The sequence below is a fragment of the Anser anser genome (assembly GCF_964211835.1).
Source record: "Anser anser genome assembly, chromosome: 5".
Classification (NCBI taxonomy): domain Eukaryota; kingdom Metazoa; phylum Chordata; class Aves; order Anseriformes; family Anatidae; genus Anser; species Anser anser.
Window position 1 is genome coordinate 36196932 of NC_139725.1, and position 21015 is coordinate 36217946.

At 47.5% G+C, this 21015-nt stretch overlaps 1 protein-coding gene and 1 long non-coding RNA gene across 2 annotated transcripts in view; one reads left to right on the forward strand and one right to left on the reverse strand.

Annotated features, from left to right (window-relative positions):
• Positions 1-14322, reverse strand: part of LOC310899882 — a 52817-nt gene extending 38495 nt beyond the window's left edge. Inside the window, exon 1 of the long non-coding RNA XR_014584723.1 lies at positions 13393-14322. This is a non-coding gene — a long non-coding RNA (uncharacterized lncRNA). The remainder of the gene's footprint in view (positions 1-13392) is intronic.
• The window catches only part of EPS8L2 (EPS8 signaling adaptor L2), a 63529-nt gene that overhangs the window by 39958 nt on the left and 2556 nt on the right, over positions 1-21015 (forward strand). Inside the window, exons 5-20 of the mRNA XM_083836881.1 lie at positions 921-1082; positions 1984-2133; positions 2619-2698; positions 3441-3580; positions 5529-5608; positions 6114-6240; positions 6601-6689; positions 9267-9341; positions 10391-10539; positions 10737-10863; positions 11242-11357; positions 14338-14449; positions 15461-15568; positions 17014-17155; positions 19695-19878; positions 20752-20884. Coding sequence (XP_083693007.1) covers positions 921-1082; positions 1984-2133; positions 2619-2698; positions 3441-3580; positions 5529-5608; positions 6114-6240; positions 6601-6689; positions 9267-9341; positions 10391-10539; positions 10737-10863; positions 11242-11357; positions 14338-14449; positions 15461-15568; positions 17014-17155; positions 19695-19878; positions 20752-20884 — 1974 coding nt within the window. The remainder of the gene's footprint in view (positions 1-920; positions 1083-1983; positions 2134-2618; positions 2699-3440; positions 3581-5528; positions 5609-6113; positions 6241-6600; positions 6690-9266; positions 9342-10390; positions 10540-10736; positions 10864-11241; positions 11358-14337; positions 14450-15460; positions 15569-17013; positions 17156-19694; positions 19879-20751; positions 20885-21015) is intronic.

Consider the following 21015-nt stretch of genomic DNA (forward strand, 5'->3'; position numbering starts at 1 on the left):
CTGGATTTCCGGAGGGGCCTTCGCCCACTGCTGGGGGCACGCGTGCACCGTTTGGATGCAGCAGACACTTCTTTCTGTAACTGCCTCCCTGCCCGGCCCTGCCTAGCACTCCCTTCAGGTGGAGCCCCACGAGCAGTGAAAAGCCTGCAGGTACAGCTCGGTTACACGGACTCTTCATAAACTGAACGGGTGCCAAGTGCAATGCTTGGAGCGTTGCACGCTTCAGGACACAGGGCAGGGCTGGGAAAGCATGCGAGTGCAGTCTTGTCTGGGACATGACCATCTCAGCACACATCAGCCAGCACAAGAGGGGAGGGCAGCATGGAAATCAGGCTGGAAGTGGGAAGAGCCCCAGGCCGGGTCTATGGGGCAGGTGGAGGGAGGGAGGAAGACCAGGGTAATCTAGCAAAGCCACAGTGCAGGACAGAGGCAAGTACCAAAATACTCCTTTATACGGTCAGAGAGGCCCCTTTTCACTCCCACGAGAGCTGATTTGAGTGATTTTGGTGGGAAAGCAGCATGAGGGGATTGAAAGGCTGGAGCAGAGTCAGCTGTCAGGCTTGGAGCTGTCTTGCGGTTTCAGAAAAGCCAGGGGACTAACTCGTTTGTGCAAAGCACTTGCAAACATGCATGCTGGATGGCGGCCAGAGCTGCTAGAATTGGCATACAATGAGATAAATATGCAAGCAGTGAAACTCGTTATGAAAACCTTTGCTGTGTTACAAAACTCTAATCTTTCACCACTGTGAACGGCCTGGTACTAATAACCAGAACGAACACGTTCCACAGTGACTCTTTCGTGCCCGTGCAATAAAGAACAAACAGCCCAAACCTCTAGAGATGGTTTCACCAGTGGTTTATGACACAAGCAGCATCAAAGCTTTTTCACCTGTTTTCTCCTCTTTCCCTCCCACCTTCAGCACTTGGCCACCTTCATCATGGACAAGAGCGAGTCCATCGTGACGGTGGACGACGCCATCCGAAAACTCATATTGCTCAACTCTAAAGAGAAGATCTGGACGCAGGAGATGCTGCTGCAAGTGAACGACAAGTCCATCCGCCTGCTCGACTGCGAGTCGCAGGTACCCAAAGCGCTCTGTGAGGGCGCAGGTTAACCTGGGGCGTGCAGTATCCTCTTCCCCTTCTGCTTTGGGGAGCCATTTGCGAGGAACCCAAACAAGGGGAGATCACTACCAAAATCCACTCCAGGCTATGCAGGGGCTGGCTGACTGTAATTCAAAGGGCAGGCAGGTGTGGGCTGATTTATTCATGGCTCCAGAGCACAGAGACTCCAGATGGAAGATACCTTGAGCTGTGCTCCAGGCAAAGAGTAAAACTGCTTTCTGTGGGAGTGATGCAGACTTACAGGTCCACAGAGACCTGCATGTAGCATGAGCAGAGAGGGAAGGACCTGTTACTGGTATTAAAATAACACGCAGGGTCCCCTGCTTGAGAACAGTGCCCCATTTTGACAGCAACACATGTATGTGCGTACAGGGCACCTAATCTGATGGGAAAGAGCAGCCAGACAGTAGGAGAAGGGGGGTACTGCACTAAGTTTAGCAGGAATAAACTAAAAAAGACTTGCCTAAGGTCATCCAAGAGTCAATGGAAGGGCAAACTCCTCACTGCCATTACCCTGAAAGCATCTTTCCGCTGGGATGCTGGGATGCATGATACTGGGGCAGGTAAAGCACACCAGTAAGACGACAGTGAGCAAGAGAGCTCAAGTTGTTCAAAACTCCCACTGGGCCCCCATATTCAGGAACTCAGGAGAACAAGAGTTCTGTTTTCCATCCACCTCTTTCCTGGTCCTACGTAGTCCCAAGCCACTGCCCCTTTGCAGACTGCGACATGAGTATTTGAAGAGCCCAGCAAATCCCTGCTGAGAAGCACAATCCCTGTCAGGTCTCTCTCCTTAAGAAGGGATCCCAGGAGTTCAATAGATCCCCGTTGCCCAGCCTCTTCCTTCTTCTTTTCCAGGAGGAGCTGGAGGACTTCCCGCTGCCGACAGTCCAGCACTGCCAGACGGTGCTGAATCAGATGCGCTATTCCTCCATCCTCCTCCTGGTGTGCCAGGATTCGGAGCAACACAAACCTGACATCCACTTCTTCAACTGCGACGAGGTGGAGGTGAGCAGAGCCCTCCTTGCCAGCGGGATGCGAGTGGGGTGTGCTGTGAGATGGGGCTACTGTGGCCTGCAGCTGGCTTTCCCAAAGAAAAAGGTCCATCCTAAGCCATCTCTCCCTCTCATGGCAGCAGTGCCTTCAGGCACGGCCATGCCAGCAGCACAGCATCCAACTGCATCTTGCGCTGCACAGGCACTCACTGCTTGCCCCCCTGCCAGACTTTTCCAGGCACTGACAGCAGAGGAAGCCGTGAGATGCCCTAGAGGCCTGCCCAGGTATCGATGCCTTCACATTAACCTCTCAAGGCTCCTGCCCCCCTGACACTGCCAGTCTTGTGCAGCTTACCCCACGGCCAAGCAATCTGGTAACAGAATGAGATATGCTCCCAGCTGTCTGCCAGCCATTTCTTCCTTTGCCCACTTGGAGCCTTCAATTCAAATTTTCCAAAGCACAGCCCTTTAGTAAAACACCTCTGTTTTATCTTTAAGGCGGAGATGGTCCATGAGGACATAGAAAGCGCCCTGGCAGACCACAAGCATGGGAAGAAAGTACGACCACAGACGCTCAAGTAAGTACTGCAGGGTAGAGCTGGGAGTAACAAAATCCCCCAAATCACATCCCCTGCAGAGAACACTCAGAGTGCAGTGACTGCCAGGCCAGCCTCCCTCTTCAAGATGACCCAGACAAGATGCTCACTCATGTGGGCTTAGCTGAGGTTCGCTGCTATTTACAAAAAGGATATGAATTTTGGCTGTTCTTTGCATTTCCTTGCTCCAAATATATCCTTGGTTTACACGCCTGAGAACGGAGTCTCCATCTCACATAAACCACCCCTAGGAGATTTTACACCCTGAAGCAAATCACTCCGAGGGAACTCTTCTGCTGACAGACTTCAAAGCAAGCCTCCTGGCTGCTGTGATATATCCCCCCAATGGTTTGTGCTGCTGACTCTGTGCAAGGAATCTCACCAGCCTCACAGACACTCCCTGCTCTAAAGCACCAGCCGAAACAGCCCTACACGGCTACCAGCTGGTGTGTGCTGGAAGAACTGGCCTTCCAGACCACACGCTGCAAGCTCCATTTAAACCAGTCAGGTGCTGCAGCTCTCCTTACCCAAAGACGCTTGCTGTCCCCTCGCAGCCACCCCTCCCAAACCTGCAAGCCTCAGGGCACGGGGGAAAGGCAGCCAGAGCACACAGCATCACCCCGAGCACGCACCCCTGCTCAGGCTGGTGCATTCGCACACTGCTCTCTTGGAAATAGGATCGTCAGCCTCTGACAGGGGTTGTTCTCTGTTGTTTGCCTTGCAGAGCAAACCAAGAAAAGATCAAGCAGAGACAGTCTATCCTCCCACCGCCACAAGGGCCGGCCCCCATCCCGATCCAGCACGACATGAGAGGGCCAGCGATGAACAGGAACCGGGTGGCACCCCCTTCCCAGTATGAACCAGGTACTGGGAGAGCTCAGCGGGTCTGTCCTGAGGACGGCGGCTCATTAGCCTGGGCAGCCCACCCTCCTGAAACAGCCTGCGGTCATTTCAGCCCCAGCATTGCTGCCCAGTGTCTTCACTATGTTATGAAGCAACAGTAAAGACACTGAAATTCCCAAAAGAGGTGACAGGCCATTACCAAACAGCAATTGCATGAGGCTTGGACCAGGCACTGGTGATCTTAAAACATACAGACAAGACAGATGTGGTCAGAAAGGCACATCCCTGGTCCTGCTGACTTCACAAGAACCAAGATTTCACCCACAGAAGTCAGGTGGTTTGCACATATACCAGAGCGGAGGGTAAAAAGGCAGATCTGAACTTACCCCATACTCCAAAACCATCCCAACTTCATCCCAGTTTGAGCTGTCTGGAGAAAACTTATAGTTCTCTTTGGAAAAAGAAATTCCCAGTAACAGAAATAAGCTCCTTCTCTGAAATAAAGCTCAGATTGACTAAAATGACCAGAAAACTCTAACCCTTTCTTACCACTGCCAATTGTACCAGCTTCTCTTGGGATTAATTTCTAGGCTCAAGGAAAATCTATAATCAGGGTACAGTAAGAAACTCTGAATACCAGTTGAGGAGAGCAAACACTCATTTCCCTGGGCTGAGAACCGAAGCCAAGCAGATGATCCAGCCTCTTGAATGAAGAGCCTATTTTAGGTCCAGCTTTGCATAATGAAAATCAGATTTCTATTTCAGAGCTGGATCATCTCTCAACATCTATATTCTGACGCACAGCAGTTTTCCATGAAACAGCCACCCTTAACTCTGCCCTTCCCGGTAGGCTTAACATAAAGGTTTAAGTCCATTGCTCCCACCAGCACAGCTGGGCATTTACTCAGGCAGGATTTCTGGATCTGAGAAAACAGAGGCCGGCACAAAAGCAGGAGTCAGGAGAAAGCTTTGAATGATGCCTGTTTGCTGGGATCATTTCTCCTTTGAAACGTGCCTTACTGCTTTTTCTACAAAACCTGTCAAAATTAATCATCTCATCTTAATGCCTAAAGATGACGTACAATTTCATCCGTCCTCTGCCAAAACTGCCTCCCCAGTTCTCCCACTTGATATATCCCGCTGCCCGAACACCGGCTGTGCTGGCCTCTTCAGAGCCCATCTCACTGAGCTGACACATTATTGTTGTCACAAGAGGCCGCCTGAGCAAGCGCTCACGCTGAAATATTGCTGTCCCACTGAGCGTCTGCCTTCTGGAAGCTGGGAGATACCTGTGGTTTTTATTTTTGCGAGTTTTTTTAATAGTGATTAAAAACACTTGAGACATTGCACATGAGTTTGTAGAAAAATGCTGTTTGCCTGGGCCTGCTTAAATATCAATCATGCAGAATTCCTGGTGTGCTGCTTTCTAGCAAGGGGCCATTGCATTCCTCTCGAGGTCTTATTTCTTCTTTCTTGATGGGCAGCTAGCTGAGCTGGCATCCCTGCCACAAACAAGGCTCCTGCGGGGGGCAGGGGGTTAGAGGAGAGCGTTGGAGCCGCTCTGACCACGTGTGACATACCCGTGGAGTGCTCAGCAGTGCAAGGGGCAGCTCCTCGGCAGGTGTAAGGCAGCTTAATGCGTCAAAGGCAAAGGAGTCAGTGCCTGGCAGCCGCTGGGACGTGGGCGTGCAGGTCTCTGCCTGTACCAGCAGCTGGCTGCTCCTCACCATTCATCCAGTGCTGGTGTCTGAAAACAGGCAGCATACTGACACACAGGGCTGGGGGCAGCTGCTGTGGAAGGTTTAATCGGCAACTTTGATCACCTTTGTGGTCTTCTGAGGTGCTTTCAGAATAAAGGAATGAACAAACCCAGCCAGGAGCGACCATCCCATCGGTTCCTGCGTTTAATGGAGTCCATCTTCAACCTTTGATGGTAAAAATATTTTTCTCTGCTTTTCCTTGTTTGCAGACTACGAACGACGAGGCTCTGCCTCCCAGGACCATGAAGAGTCCCGAATCATCTTAGCACAGAAGATTGAAAAAGAAACGGTTGGTAGCAAGAACAGTGCACGGTCAATAGGCGGAAGGGACGGGGGAAGAGAGGAAGGAAGCAAGGGGCTCCTCCTCCACCACCAAACATTTTATGCATAGTTTAGTCATTGTTAAGCTGATACCTACTGCTTAGAAAGATAAGGGGAGCAAAAGCAAAGCTCCATCACTGGTTAGGTGCAATCTCCTTTGACCTGAGGTAACTATGCTGATTTTAGAAGGTCTGCTTCTCCCTGATCCATAGTCTACTCTTGGGGTTATTCTCCAGATGTCCATCAGCCAGTGGTCAGTTATTACATTGGCAAGTACAGCACACAAAACGGGCACGGCTTTGTGTATGGAAAGTGATGAATCCAGATTAACTTCATGCCTGGATTCCCCATTCCTGTGCATTCTTCCGGGAAATGAAGCGGGCACAGATCGAGGCACTCGGGGATTCAGGCTTCCTGGCTGTGTGCAGTTTTGGCTTTTTCCACCTGGGTTCATAGCATTTCTGTCCTCACAGCAAATCCTGAACTGCACTCTGGATGATATCGAAGTGTTTGTCGCCAGGCTTCAGAAGGCTGCAGAGGCATTCAAACAGCTCAATCAAAGGAAGAAAGGGAAGAAGAACAAGAAGAAAGGGCCAGCAGGTACAGTGCAGCAGCTACAACAAATGGGGAATGTGGGAGCACAGGTGAAGGTTGGGATGAAAGCTCAGTTCACACTTTAGCAAGGGCAGGTCGGTGCAGCAGCGCTGCTATGGACCCGACAGCAGATACAACGGTCTGGGAGGTCCTGCTGGTCACTGCGGATCTAGTGTAGAGCACACAGAGCCTTGTGAAGCCTCCAGCACAGAGAAAGACATCTGACTATTCTCAAACCCTTGATTCTTAGTAGTTCTAGTCTCCATACCTGTTATTGCTGTCTCTTCTGCATGCCAGCAAGACGAACCCCTCTCTGGAAGGGGACACTCTAATTAAAGTGCCTTTCTCTCCACCTTCTCATAAAAGAGGGCGTGCTGACTCTTCGAGCAAGACCCCCGAACGAGGCTGAGTTCATCGACTGCTTCCAGAAAACCAAATTGGCTTTTAACCTCTTGGTAAGACACAGAGGATGTTTTTGTCTTATGCAGGGGTAGGGCTGTTTCCCATATATTGCCATACTAAGCATTTAAAGTGAAATTTGTACTGAAAAACACTGTCAAGGGACAAAGGTGTGAATTCCAGATTCCCCTGCCAGAAGCAACCACAAACCAAACATTGTGCGAGGCTTGTGCAGGTTTCTTGGGCCAAGTTGTTAAACTGAAACTAGAAGCCTAAAGTCCACGTCTGAAAAATGCACGCGCCTTCCTGCTGCCTGTGCAAAAGCCAGCACCGTGGTGCCCACGCAGCAGGCCCTAGGACCCATTCCACAAACGCTGTGAGCTGAGGTGCAGCTGTGCTGCTGGACGGAGCCAACCATTCCTCTCCATCTCCCTGTGCCTCCTTTCTCTCTATGCCAGGCCAAGCAATTGTGCCCCGGCACGTGGCTGAAGAGGTCATACACGTGAAAACCAACCAATTTCTTTTGGCAATGCTAAAGTCAGACCAGTTCCCTAGCCAGGCTCACCCTGCAGCTGCAGAGTGCACGTTCCCTCAGGGAACGGCGGCGCAGGAGGGACTGAGCAGCTGGGGCCCTGCAGTGCCCGCAGCTCCCTTCTGATGCAATCCTGGCTTAGAGCACTTGTGAAGTCGTGGGCTTGCAGATTCAAGAACCAGTGTGCCTGCTGTGCTGACAGCTGTGCACAGGCTTATACAGGCGTCTCCACTCGTGATACTCGTTTTTGCTTGTGGCTTTTGAAAATCTGCGTAATTTTGTGAGAGCTCTAGTCCCTGTTATCCTTCTGAGGCACAAACCAGAACTGTAAATATTAAAAAAAAAAAAAAAAAAAAGTCTTATCTACTTTAAATTGTTCTCACCTGATCCTGTCTAAAGAGCAGCAGTGAAGCTGCTCAGCCAGGGTCCTGAAAAGTCTCTGGTTATCCACAACTGATGTCCCTCATTGCCCCGAGGTTTCTGGATCCTCCACTGTTTCTCCCCTGGAGGAGCTGCACTGGGAGATGTCAAGAAGGGGATGAAAAGCTGGAGCACAGACATGTTCCCAGCTCTGCTTAGTTAAGTGTGTGAGACCAGGAGGGTAATAAGCCAGAAGGAGATTGTCAGCTCTGACCAAACTTGCCCAGTGAACAAGATCCTTCCTGAGACGTTAGTAAGGAAACCACAGAGACTGTAAACAAGCCTAAGGCAGGACACCGAGCTGCAACCTTTTCCTTTAGAAGCGAGCATTCACACATTTTTGCTCGCTCAGGACCAGAACTGAGTCTTGGAGGTGGCAGCTTTGGCCAGCAACAACTGCTCCCACACAAACCGATCAGGCGCCCTGCTAGGGCCATGCCACGCATCCACAGCCCGATGCAAAGGCTGCTCTGCAGAGGCAGCTGAGGATTCTCCAAGCGTCAAGAAATGATGGCTGCTGCATCCCAGCCCTTTCTGACTGCTTGCACAGCCGAGATGGATACAGTGGGGCTGGTGTGGTCAGCCAAACCCTTAGGCATGGCACATCGGGGCTGGTGTCCCACACCAGCCGCTGTGCCAGTCGTGTAACACAGCCACAAGTGCCCATTACAGGCTGCATTATGTCCACTGGTGCGCGGCCCCGCCAAGCTCAGCATTGCAGCTGCTCCCCTGAGAGCAGCGTGGGAGCTAACACGTAGGAAATTCAGCCACATGCTCTGGCTCTCCCAGCAATCCAGCCTTGGTCCACAAACCCACAAAGAGGAGGCGAGAGGCTGGGGAATGTAAGAAGGGAATCAGCAGTGGAGCAGCGGCGTATCTGCCCCACGCTGTCACGTGCCCTGTGCCTGCGTCTTTGTGAAGTGCCGCTTCCTTTAGGCGCCTCGTTGCCATCAATTATTTCACGCTTTCCGCTCTGCATTAATGTTTAATCACCAGCATTTGAAATGACTAGGCCTCGCATTTCGGCAGGGGAAGGGGGCTGTTTTCCATTGCAGCAATGCCAATAGCGCAGGACACAAGATACAGTAGAAAGGAAGCACAACTTGAAACGGTTTCTCACCACAGCTCAGCTCAGTTCTTACAGCCAGGTAACCCGAAGCATTCATTCCTCCATTCCAGCAGCGACTCCTCCAAACGCCACACATCCCAGGGTCCAGGGCAGCTCCAGGTGCTGCAGGCAAGACCTTGCTGAAGAAGGCAAAACACTCGCTCTGTTGTATTCGTTCCCAGCAACTAACGGCATTTTCAGCTTTGCAAGAGTCAGAAGCTACAGGCCTGGCCCTTCCTCTCTAAGGTTTTTCAGAGTAAACCAAGGTTTTCTATTTCTGCTCAAAATACCTTCAAAGGGACTGACTTTTAATAGAGTAGGTACTCCACCCCTTCTGAAAGTAAAGGCTGTTAGAAATGAACACAAAATAGAAATGATCAAAAACTGAATGATTCCTACTCCCCAGTCACTTAGTTTTCTTTCCTGATTTCAAGGACACTGCTGAAAGTTCCCTTTATTTTCAGGCTGCATTATTAACTCTAGCAAATGTCGGTCAGCAACAATCCCTCCATGTCACAGAAGAGGAGCCAAAACCAGGTTAGGATTAAACTGGATTTTCCTTTATCTTTTCAGGCCAAACTGAGAAAGCACATCCAGAACCCAAGCGCTTCAGAGTTGGTGCATTTCCTATTTGGACCACTGGAGCTGGTAAACCTAACTCATGGGTTTTGCTGTGAATTCACTTTTTATTTCTAATGCCGCTTTTGCACTTACAGGCAGCTAAATTATGCAGAAGAGCCAGCAGGCTGCTCAGAACTGCCCAAAGCTGTCTCAGTAAAGTCCAGAAGCAACAACGTCAGTGTTTCTGGTCTCTGATCTGATACCCAGCTTGAACTAAACACATAAACCCTAGCAAATACAAATCTTTCCACCACATTAATAAAGAATTACTGTGAGCAGTGCAAGGCAACTTATGGTTCTTATTGGGAATCTGCCTGATCTCACCTTCAGGTAAACATGGCTCAGTATTTGCACTGAAAGGAAGAAGCAGGATTCTCAACTTGAAAAAGAAGCCAGAAGTGACGCAGAAATACCAAGCAATTTTCCATTTTTTAATGTGGCAGCTTGTGATCCTGTCTCCAACAACGACTAATTTTTAGATTAAACCCTGCTTTGACTCCAACAGAAAAATGCCTGTGTTATGCAAAGGTTTAGACTGATGTTTCTTGAGACAGCTGAACTGATCTAAAAATCAGCTGCTGCCAACAAGAGTCAGGCCATCCCTTGGCATGAAGGGTTGCCCTCTGGCTTTCATTTTATCCCGTGGAGAACTTAGCCAAGAATTATTTGCCTTATTTGTCTGGTTTTATTTGTTTCTTGTTTGTTTTTAATTAATCTGCAAATCAAATACAGTACAGTACAATGATAGAAAGGGGATACTGAGGGAATACAGCATTCCTTTTAGGGAGCAGCAAACCATTAATTTAGTTCATTTGTGTCGTGAAACCTCACCCTTACATATGAAGGCACAGAGGAGAGCTTTGGAAGTGCAAGTCTGATACGAATTAGTCTGGTTTTAGAGGTACTTGCCATGGAGGGTATATTGGCTTCCTTTGGAGTGGGCAGGGTACAGGGACTCCAAATGATCAGAGCGACTGATTTTTCTGTCTTAGATTTCTATTCTTGTATGTGTGCTGCTATGATATTTGGAACCTTTCCTGCAATATCTCTCATATTTGTGTTTGTGTGTAATCTAGATTGTCAATAGCTGTGCTGGCCCTGAGCTTGCCAGGTCTGTCATCAGCCCGCTTCTGTCTAAAGATGCCACAGATTTCCTCAGAGGACACCTGACACCAAAAGAGATAAGCCTCTGGGAGTCGCTGGGAGAGACATGGACCAGATCCAGGTGAGGACAGAGTTGCCATCTCACCAGGCTCCCCGAGCTCTTAAGAAAGGCAGAGGGGATGCTTGATTTTATGGGCATGTCAGAGGGATGCTCCGATGCCCCTGCCTCTCCCTGACAAGCAGTACTGGATGCTTTCCAACAAACGCTCTTTGTGAGCCTCACCACATATTCCCCATGTTCCCTGCTTCATGTCCTAGAGCTGAATGGCCCCGAGAAGCAAACATTCCCACCTACATCCCCAAATTCCGCAATGGCTGGGAACCACCCATAGAAATCTTCCGTGGAGCTCCCTGGGAAATAGACATCGGACACTTGCAAGAAGAGGTTAGTCTCGTGCTCCCGATCATCCTTTCTTCCTTTCACCCTTCCTCTCCTCTCCCCTTTTCAGAGTGAGAGGGATCTGCCCAGCCTGCAGCTATTTTCTCTGGCCTCTGGATTTGGCACCAGGGGAACCCAGCAGCACTGCAGGGAGAGCAAAGCTGTCAGGCACTTCTGACAGCTTCCTCCAATTCTGGTCTGACTCCTCTGTGCAACCATGGAGTTTGCAACGGCGTGTAACAAGTAGTCAACTCAAAATTCGGTTGGATCTGGTCACTCCAGTTAAATACAGAAAGAAAATAAGGCCAGATTCATCACCTTCCTTTCTCTTTGATGCAGCTTTCCCCTTTCCTGGTAGCACTGACACCATGTTTACTTTTCCAGCTATCATCAGCCAATGGATACCCTTACCGTAACTCCTCACTCAAACGCGGCCAGACAGCTGATCAGACACAAGCTGTGGATGCCTTTAAGCAGAACGTAACTCAGCATGTAAATAGGTAATGTACCAGCACCAAAATGGTTCCTCGGCTCCCCTCGGTAACCTCATAAGCACGCACTGCACCACATCATGGTACCAGGATGATTTGGCATCCTGGCAGATCGCTCTCTGCCATTATAAATTCAGACTTGTTAACAAGATCAAGAGAACTCCAAGATCAGACAAGCTGTCTGCTTTTAATCATCAGCAGGTCTACAAGGAAATGGGTTACATGTGTTTTCCACCATAAGAGGCAAAAATATTGGCTGATTTCATTAGTCTACCAGTATGTTGTTTCAGAACATCAGCCCACCAAAGTGAAATTAAAGAACATGTGCCTTTGGATATTTCCTGAGACCCCTGAGTTTCAAACTCTTCCAAAAGGACAAATGAATTCTCTGCCACTCCAAGTTGCAGCGATTTGACATGAAGTTCTGAACTGTCTTCCCCTCTGCCCAAGAACAGGCCCAGATTACACTAATGATCCATGAAATTTTAAAGACTTGATGTCCAGACACAGCAAAGCAGTTAACCATGGACTTTTCCAGAGCCAGCACTAGACTGGAAAATAGCTGCAAGACAGACCGTTTGTTTCATGTTTTCATATTTTAATCCAAAAGATTTATGAGCTCTACTGCTATTACAAAAAGCTCAAATTCACAGCAAAACCCTCAAATCCAATTGTATCAGCAAAACAACTTATTCTTCCCATTTGTCCCAACAAAGTTCCTGGTGGGACATAAAACAGTACAGATACAGTGTGCTGAGCGGAGACAGAATTACGGTAACAAATTCTCTTGTCCAATTCCATTTTTCATGGTGATGTTACGAAAAATAAGAAATTAGTTTACATGAGAAATTTAAGCCCATCTTAAGTGACCGGTAGACATTTTGCGTAAGAAATATTTTCATCTGTTAGTCTCAGCAGAGGGAAATGATAAATAGTAGTATCGGGTTCCGGAATACAAATTAGCAGCGTGCCACTTTACCAAGGTGACCCTGAGACACCACCCAGCCTAACTACAGCGTGAGCTCACGGAGGAATAGGTGAGGATGTGTCCTTCCTCCTGGGACAGGTGTTTTACCTTTTTACCTACCTTTCAGACTAACAACAGCAACTTTCCCTTGTGTTACATTTAAGAAAAAACATCAAAGCTAATGGCACTGAAGCAGATGCTAAAATTGAGAATGTGCTTCCATGCCTCTTCAGCCCAGAGCGGACGTCAACCAAGTCTGCCCAGTTGTTTGCCAAGATCACAGTCCTGGGACAGCCGTACTTCCTGCTGTATTCACACTGTCTTCTGGGTAGTTTGAACTACTTTTCTAACCGAGAGACCCTATATTAGCAAAAGCACCCATGCATCAGTATTATTAGCTAAACCAGGGCTTCGGGCTGCAGAGGAGCATCATGGAAGCCCCAAGCAATATTACAATAGCCAGCAAATGTCTCTTGTGTAAAACCTAGGTGCACGCAGAATGCACATTATCCTCATACTCCTCCAACTGTCCCCTTTTCTCGTGACTCATTTACCTTCTGGAATGCTACAAAAGAAGTAATTTCTACATAACTCAGGCTTTTTGCCCCCCTCCCTGCCTTCAGGCACTGCCGGGTAAGGCCACCACTCCCCTTCTTGACTGGTGGATTCACTCTGTCTAAAGGTCTGCTCCAAACTTCTGTAGTGCACGTGGCTGTGAGTAGACCGAGCACTGTCCCAAATGAAGTGAACTAAAGACAATGCATGCTATTAAACCACTGAGCCAATGGTTTCGACCTTTTTCAGGCCACCAAAAGCTACCTAATGAAGACAACAAAATGAACTAAAACTAAACATAAAAAAAGAACTAAACTAAACAATGTACTTGCTTTTCAAAGTTGGGTTTTACAGATGCCTCAGGGGTAGTCTGCAAAAAAAGGAGTTTCCACAGATCGTACACCAAACTAAGATCCACAAATCACTGACCAAAACCAAGAACTCAGGAATGAAAAAACATAACACGAAAAAACATAGCTGCTAGTGGTGCTGGAAGCACTGCCTTCACCGAGTTACACTGACCTTGATATAAACTGCTGTAGCTCCACTGGAGGAGAATCTCACACCCTGTTGCCATGCTCACTGTGGGTATGGGCACCTGGGACTCTTCTGTATTGTGCAGCTGGTTGCAAGTCATAAGCAGAAAGATCCATAGAAGGTGCACTAAAATAGTTCCTGCATACACTTATGCAACTAGGCAAGCCAGTTTTTCCATACTGCAAATGTTTTTGGAATTCAAAAATAATACTATGCTCCCATCCTAGCTGGAGAAGAAAAAGATAAGATATGCAAATTTTTGCTAAGCCAGGCAAAACAAAACAAAACTTAAGACCCAAAACATTTCAGTTTGGGCCAAACAAAATCTTGCATTTCAGATCTCCACGTTTGACAATCTAACATATTTATTTCATCTCTCTCTCCAAATGAAAAGCCGGTTTAACACTGAAAGCTGTATATTCTTGTGTCAAAAATTTCCAAGCAAAACACTTGAACACATTAAGGGTATCTTAGAACAGAAACATTCAAATTCACTTTTCCTGTGAACCTGTGGAGTTCTGTTTCAGTAGCTCAGCACTGCCTGATGAAAAAGCCCACAGATTTCCAGTCAGTTCAACCTGTGCTCAAGTTTGACACCCTTCTCCCAGCTTTGGTGCTTGCTTCTCCTCTGCCTTGGCACACAGGACAGTCATTTCCACTTATCAGGATACGAGTGTTTCACAAACATTTTTCACAAGGGGTAGAATGAGAGCACTTTCTTTGTGCTTTGTCAGTCTTCTCAGTCCTTCCTGCAGCAGAAAAGCAACTGACAGGGGAAGAAGCCTTTTCTCTCACCTGAAAGCAGCAGCCTCACCGTCACCAATGACGGTGTCAGCCATCACCACTTGGCTTTTGCCAGTGGCCCTATAATACCTTAGTTATTCAACTGGCCTCCATTATCAGTCCTTTTTTTTTTTTCCCCTCCTGCAGGAATTTTGAGGCACAGGGAATGGCCCTGCCGAAGAGATATGCCAAAATCCGCTATGATTTCACTGCGCGAAATGCCAATGAACTCTCAGTGCTTAAGGATGAAATCCTGGAGGTAAGTGAATGTGCTCAGGAAAGAGGTGTGCCTTCCTCCCCTTTCTAGGAACAGCAGAGAGATCTCAAGGTACTACCAAGTGCCAGCTCATTTTTGCTTGATATTTTCTGAGCAGCAACAAAGCTTTGTTCAAATCTAGAGCTGACTATGCTTCGGGTCATTTGCTCAGCTGAAACACGTCAGTAGCATCTTTTCTTAAGTAGTGAGGAGGAAAGAAGACGAGTCATTGTAGAATACTGCTCATGCACTTACCAGGCCTATGCTCATTATCGTCTCCCCTTCCTGTCCCCAAAAAAGGGAATTCTTTTCTACAAAATAATCCTTTCTCGTAACTTCTCTCTTACTGCACCACTGGAGAAGGTAGGACACAACTCGGTCTACGCACTAACCGTAATGGACCTAAGATTTGAGGTGAAGACTTCAAAATGTTCAAACTGTAGCTATCAGCAAAGCTCATCCATTCCAGGGAGATTACTTACCGCAAAGTGATTATTTAAAAAAAAAAAAAAGTTTTTAAAAATCTGCTTAAAAACAAGCCTGCTGAAAGGAGCAGGGGGACAGGTGCAATAGGAGATATCTCAGCAGTGGGTGATCTCCTCGCCACATCATGGTTATGATGTGACACATGATCAAGTCATATGATAACCCTCTAGCACCTTTGGCAGGAATTGCTTTTATTTTAATTCAAAAAGAGAATGCAAAATCAATCACTGAAAAATAAAAATAAAGAAAAAAGATGAAGAAACAAGTAAATTAAGTAGGAACTTTGAGTTCTTAAGCACCCCAGAGGTGCTCTCCTCTCACCATTAGGGTAAGTTCAGACGCTTTGCAGGAAAGGCTTCACTCCTGAATTGCAAATGAGTGCAACAGATCTGTTTGCCAGCTCCTGGCCCCAGTGATGTTATTCTGGCAACTTCACATTACTGCCTGGTTTCTTTTCACTATGTGCCACTTATATATGCCAGAAATCTGATGTTCTCCCTACCAAAATTGTATTGTTTTCTGTCTCAGGTGTTGGAAGAAAATAAGCAGTGGTGGAAGTTGCTCAACCGGAGCGGGCAGGCTGGTTACGTCCCTTATAACATCCTGGATGAGGTGAAACTGGAAGAGCTCGAACAGGTCTCTAGTCAGGTGATATTTAACCTGTAGCCAGGTGCAGGGCATAATCAGTCACTGACCATAACCTTGTAATTAGACCTCTCTGGATTTCTTAGGATACCACGTGCAGGACAGCGTGAAATCTCACAAGTAGATGAGCCAGAGTCCTGAGTCTCCTAGTATAAAATTCCCACATTTTCCCACCATTTATCCCCCCTACCCAAAAAAAAGCCTATTCCTCCTGCCATGCAGCAGCCTAGTGCTTTTCTCCTGCTCCAAGATGCCAAGCACGCTGCCTGCTGCCAGTGGCACCTGGCAAGCAGGGGTACGGGACAGACAGCAGCCTGCTATGAAGCGAGACCCTCGCTCAAAGGGACACCCACCCCAAGCCTAGCACCACATGTTATCATCCCAAACACAGAAAAGGTGACACTGAGGTGTCCCCAAACATCTGCTGGCTATGGTGGCTTGAAATAGTTCCACCTTTTGCCAGTGCCTTCCCCCCAAACCCACGCACTTCTCAGCCTCTGGTTTATCACCTTCTGTTGTGAAACTCTGCTGGTTTCAGGGCTGTGCTGTGAACAGGATGAGAGAGCTAATGCAGTCATGAAAGCACATTTTGCCACCAAAATACTGAAGTTTTTTACTGGGGATTATATCAAAAAACGACAGTTCTCTCATCCAGTTCAGTTTGGCAGCAGGAATAAGCTGCTGGAGTAGAGGTAGATGGAAACACCATCTGACTATTAAGTGAATATAGTTCGCAAGCACTTTGTATTGCAAAAATGTGGAGGTGGAGAGCTCCAAACGCCCTAAGGAAGCAAGGAATTGATTCCCACTTCGGTATTTCTCAGTTTGGGCAAGGCATAAAGTGCCCCAACAGGCCTCTGGACAAAGGTCTTGCTAGTTTAATCACGAAAATACCGAAAACCTCTTTCCAGACTGCTCTAGGCACTTATAAATAGTCACACTCAACATCCAGTTACTGATGTTTTAGCTCCAAATGGGATTTCTGCTTGTTTTCTTTTTGTATTAGAATCTTTTTGCTTCCTTTGCTCTCCATCTCCAGAGAAGTCCTATGAGCAGTAATTTCTGCATAGCAAAAGGCTAGAGTGCCAAGTCACGCACGTGACAGCAGTCACCCACAGCAGTAGTAAGCAAACATAAATCACCACACCTCTCCAGGTGGCGAGTGTGACATGCTTCCTAGGGGTGTAAATGTCTTCATGCCGCGTTCAGCCTTTGGTTTGGTTTGTGTTAATTCCCATGAGAGCCCAGAGTCAAACTTGTTCCACACAGCCCCTCCTGAGTTCACATGAGACTCAGCTGAGGGGTCCCCGATCACCACAGGAAGGACACGGCAATTTGTCCCTCTCCTTGTTACCATCGGGGGGAGGCAAAAAGTTAAAGACAATAAAAAACAGCAAAGAAAATCTTACACCTTGCTTTTCTTTCTTATCATCTAGGCTAACCAGAGGTACAAAGGAGACCTGAGCCCCAGAGGTTATGGACCATCCAGCCCAACTCACAAGCTACCGGCCAGCTATGCTGGGGATAAATGGGGAAGTGAAATGTTATCACGCAACTCTCCCCAGGACGCCAAAGAACGTATGTGTCCCACGCTGTGCTCACAGCAGGCTCAGGCAGCCCAAGAGCTTGGCACCACGGCTTTGTGTTTCAGGACTTAATTTTAAAGTTCCTGTGAACATGTGCTTTTGCATGCTCTCTGTCCTGTTTTCTTTCTCTCTTGACTTTTGCAATAACGCTATTTGCTATTTTTGGTTGCTGTGTGCATGTAGCCAGTGACCTACCCAAACACATGGCCCCCCTCACACGGCTTTGTGCGAGGAGTGGCTGCACCTTTTAGTGATAAGCAAGGGACTGGCAGTGATGTAGAGAGGAAATTCCAAGTAGTGCGGCAGCCAACAGAGCAGTCATGAGGAGCTTAGTGACTCATGCCATGGGCTCCCAGGCAACCTGAGAAAAGGCAGGCAAAAAGGTGATTTAATATCACCTTAACCTTCCCCTTCCTCCCAAGGAGAGAGCTTCCTTTCACCCCCAGCATGATTTAAGCGTGTCTAAGCGACCATCGGTATTCAGGCCAAGCCCTTTCTCTTGCTTCCTTTCCTCTAGTCGCACACGCAGTGCCCACCTGGCCTGTTCCTTCACAAGGTTTCAGAGAAATCCCAGCCACCAGATCTGTCAATACCAGACTCACATCCCTCCCACACCCTGCACAAGCCATAGAGGATCACAGAGCATGAGAAATACCAGGAGCCCTGCACACCTCACCGCCTTAAATACACTTGTAGCGAACTGGCTGCTGAGGGCCACAGCCAGGGTTCATCCTCTTTCACCCACTGCAGACTCCTGAAAGCAGAAGCCCTATTGGGACAAGGGAAGGCCCCACAACACAAGCATCACAGACACATGTCTATTCATAACACCAAGTCATTTTCCTCGCAGTCTTAAAGAGTTTCATGGAAAAAGTGATACTGGACGATGCGCCACAGGAGTTTTATGAGCGAACTGCCAGTTCAAGCTTCCTGCCACTTCTATTTAGCTGCACAGCAAAAGCTGGAGGGCTGAGGATTTGGGTCAGTGAATTACTTATTAGAAGTAGCAGCGAGGACTGAAAAGTGGAGGGAGCAGGACTACAGCTCAAAACCAATACTCTGGTGATCCCAGGCTTGGCCTTCAACATTGGGTAATAGCAAAGAGACAACAGGAAGGAAAATAAATGGCGACACAGAGGTACAGAAAATTGGGAACCTGTTCTGAAGAACATATAGTCAGGCCTCCCTGACCACTGCTGTCTCATGTGGTCTGTTTTTCCCCCCCTCTCTGCTGCAAAGTTTGCAGGGCAGTTTCCCTTATTTCAATAGTCTGAAGGGAACTAAGTAACTCAGAAACAGGAAGATGGTGATCTAAAGCAAAAACTCAACAGCAGAGCAAGACATCAGAGAGTCGGTCCCTTGTCACCACTTGGCAGCACCGCTGGTAGCAAAGACACCGCCCGATCAGGTGTTTTACACCACTGAGTAAACTTCTGCTAGGTGGTGTTGGGGAGGGGGTTATGTGCTTTGAATGAGGTGTGATGAACAGGATAGGTTAGCAACACAAGAAACGAGATCAGTTGCAATATGTATATATATTTATATAAAATAGGTTAAAATATGGGTCCTTACCAGCACCCGCTATAGATACCAGTCATGCAAAAGGAACATGTTCTTATTAAAACCTTATCCTAATATCTTACCCAATATAGCATGCTTTTCCCCCAGTAAGTGCTTTTGAACAAGAATTTTCAACGGGTAGCCTAGCTCCTGCTGGCTAAAAGCAAGTGCCCCTGTAGATGTGAGCTCTCCTCCTTCACATCAGACCAACCTCTGCTCAGTTAAGCAAGATTTGGAGATTTGCTTTAAATGAGAGTGTTCAGTCTGCCGGTTGGCACTCTGCACTTTTCTCTAGCAATTACACAGCTCTATTAACTCCAGGCATCGTCAGGGCTAGAAATTTCATTTTTCCTAGGAACAGTAGCAGTTGTTCCAAGACTCTCTGATTAGTCCAATGGACATTGCTGAAGCAGTGAGGTCAAAATCTTGGGCCAAAATCCTGGGGAACAGTTAAACTGTATGAAACTCTTAAGCAGCTTTTTAGATTCAGTGACTGCTGTGCGGGTGATGAGCATTTGGCTGTTGTTTTTGTGATTTCTCCTCTCCATCATTCTGGAGAAAAACTGTAGAAATATAGGTTTCTCCCAGAGAGAAAAGCAAGGTTTCAAAATCCAAATGAAGTTGAAAAGCTTGGGAGGAAAGGCAAGCAAATCCTGCTCCATTAGTATACCGGTCTCCAAAACCATGGTGGTATCCCATCTGTTCTTAATTGAAGTTTGAAGATCAAAAATGTCAAATTAGACCAAATCTATTGCTCTAATTAAGTACTTGAACTTGTTCTTTAGAACTAAAACACAAAAGCAAGCACTTTCCTTTGATGTGTTTACAAAGCTAATAATAATGCTGAGCCACATTCTGATCTTTCCTACAATTTCACTGCAAACATTAATTTAACTGGACTTGTGACTGAAGACTTGGTTTCATTTCCACTCTTAACCTTGTGCTCTAAAAGGTGTGCCTTGTTTCCACAGAACTTCTGCATCAAATGGACGAAGTGAATGATGAATTGCTAAAGAAGATTACAAACAGTAAAATTCAGCCTCCCCACAGGAATTTCAAAGTGGAAAAGCCTCAGGAAGCTTTTGTGCCCCTCACCTTTGAATCCAGTGCTGAAGAAGTCAAAGCTTGGCTGGAGGCAAAGTCATTCAGCAAAGGGTAAGATCTGCATCACTGCTATATGAAATGCTGGTCCTTCATTTAAAAAGGAGTTGGGTAGGCAGCTTGCAACATTTCAGCTGGATTTACTTACAGAGACTGTGTTGCAAACTAGATTTCAATTATATTAAATGTAGGCTATATAACCAGTACATTCAGCACAAATCAAATCCCTTTTGTTCCTCTATACTATCAAATAAACGCTGTCTTACAGTACAGCAAGATCTCACAATTAGCTGCAAATAAAGGAAAGGCCTTGCTCATCCACACAACCAACAGGCAAATGCTGAACAACATCCTCTACTGCTGCTCATCTGGCCCCAGTTAGCCAGTTCAAAGTACTGAACTTAGAGGAAAAATAATTAACTAACTAACCCCATGACCTGAGAGGCTCTGAAATGCAAATTCCACATGACTGCCCATCTCTGGAGAAGCTGTCTTGAAGTACGGCTGAGGAAAAGACAAATCCTCAGCCAGGGCTAAGAAATCGCCCCAGCCACACGGACCAAAACGCTGCATGTGGGCAAGGGTCCCAAGTTACAACTCACGCCCTGTGCAGTGCGCTACGAGAAGCTGGAGGATCACTCCCCAAACGCAATGCGACTGGCGTGAAACCACTGCAGTACCCACGGGGCTGGGCACGCACTGGATGCCGGGGTGACACTGGCTTCACCCGCTCCTCCTGGCCTGCCGTCAACCCCACTGAGAGCTCGCATTACCCAACAGCTGCCACATCGCCAGGGCCTTGCATGTGAAAAGGTCCTGGTGCAGGGGCTGTACTTCATCTGCTCCCAGCCCTGTTATCTCTGAATCCTCGCCTTTGGCAAGAGGCCACGTATAACACAACTATCTCCCCGTTTTGTGTCTCCCCAGGACAGTGGAACACCTTGGCATCCTTACTGGAGCTCAGCTTTTCTCCCTGAACAGAGAGGAACTGAAGAAAGTGTGTGGCGATGAGGGAAACAGAGTGTACAGTAAAATCACGGTGGAAAAAAACCAACTGGAGGTAAGTAGCTTTCTGGACAACTCCCACCCAAATGGATGCCTGTACCAGCAGTGTCAGATGGTGCTTTAAACATGCATTTTAAGAAACACAATTAAAACACAACAACCAACAAATGAACTCAACCCTAAAAA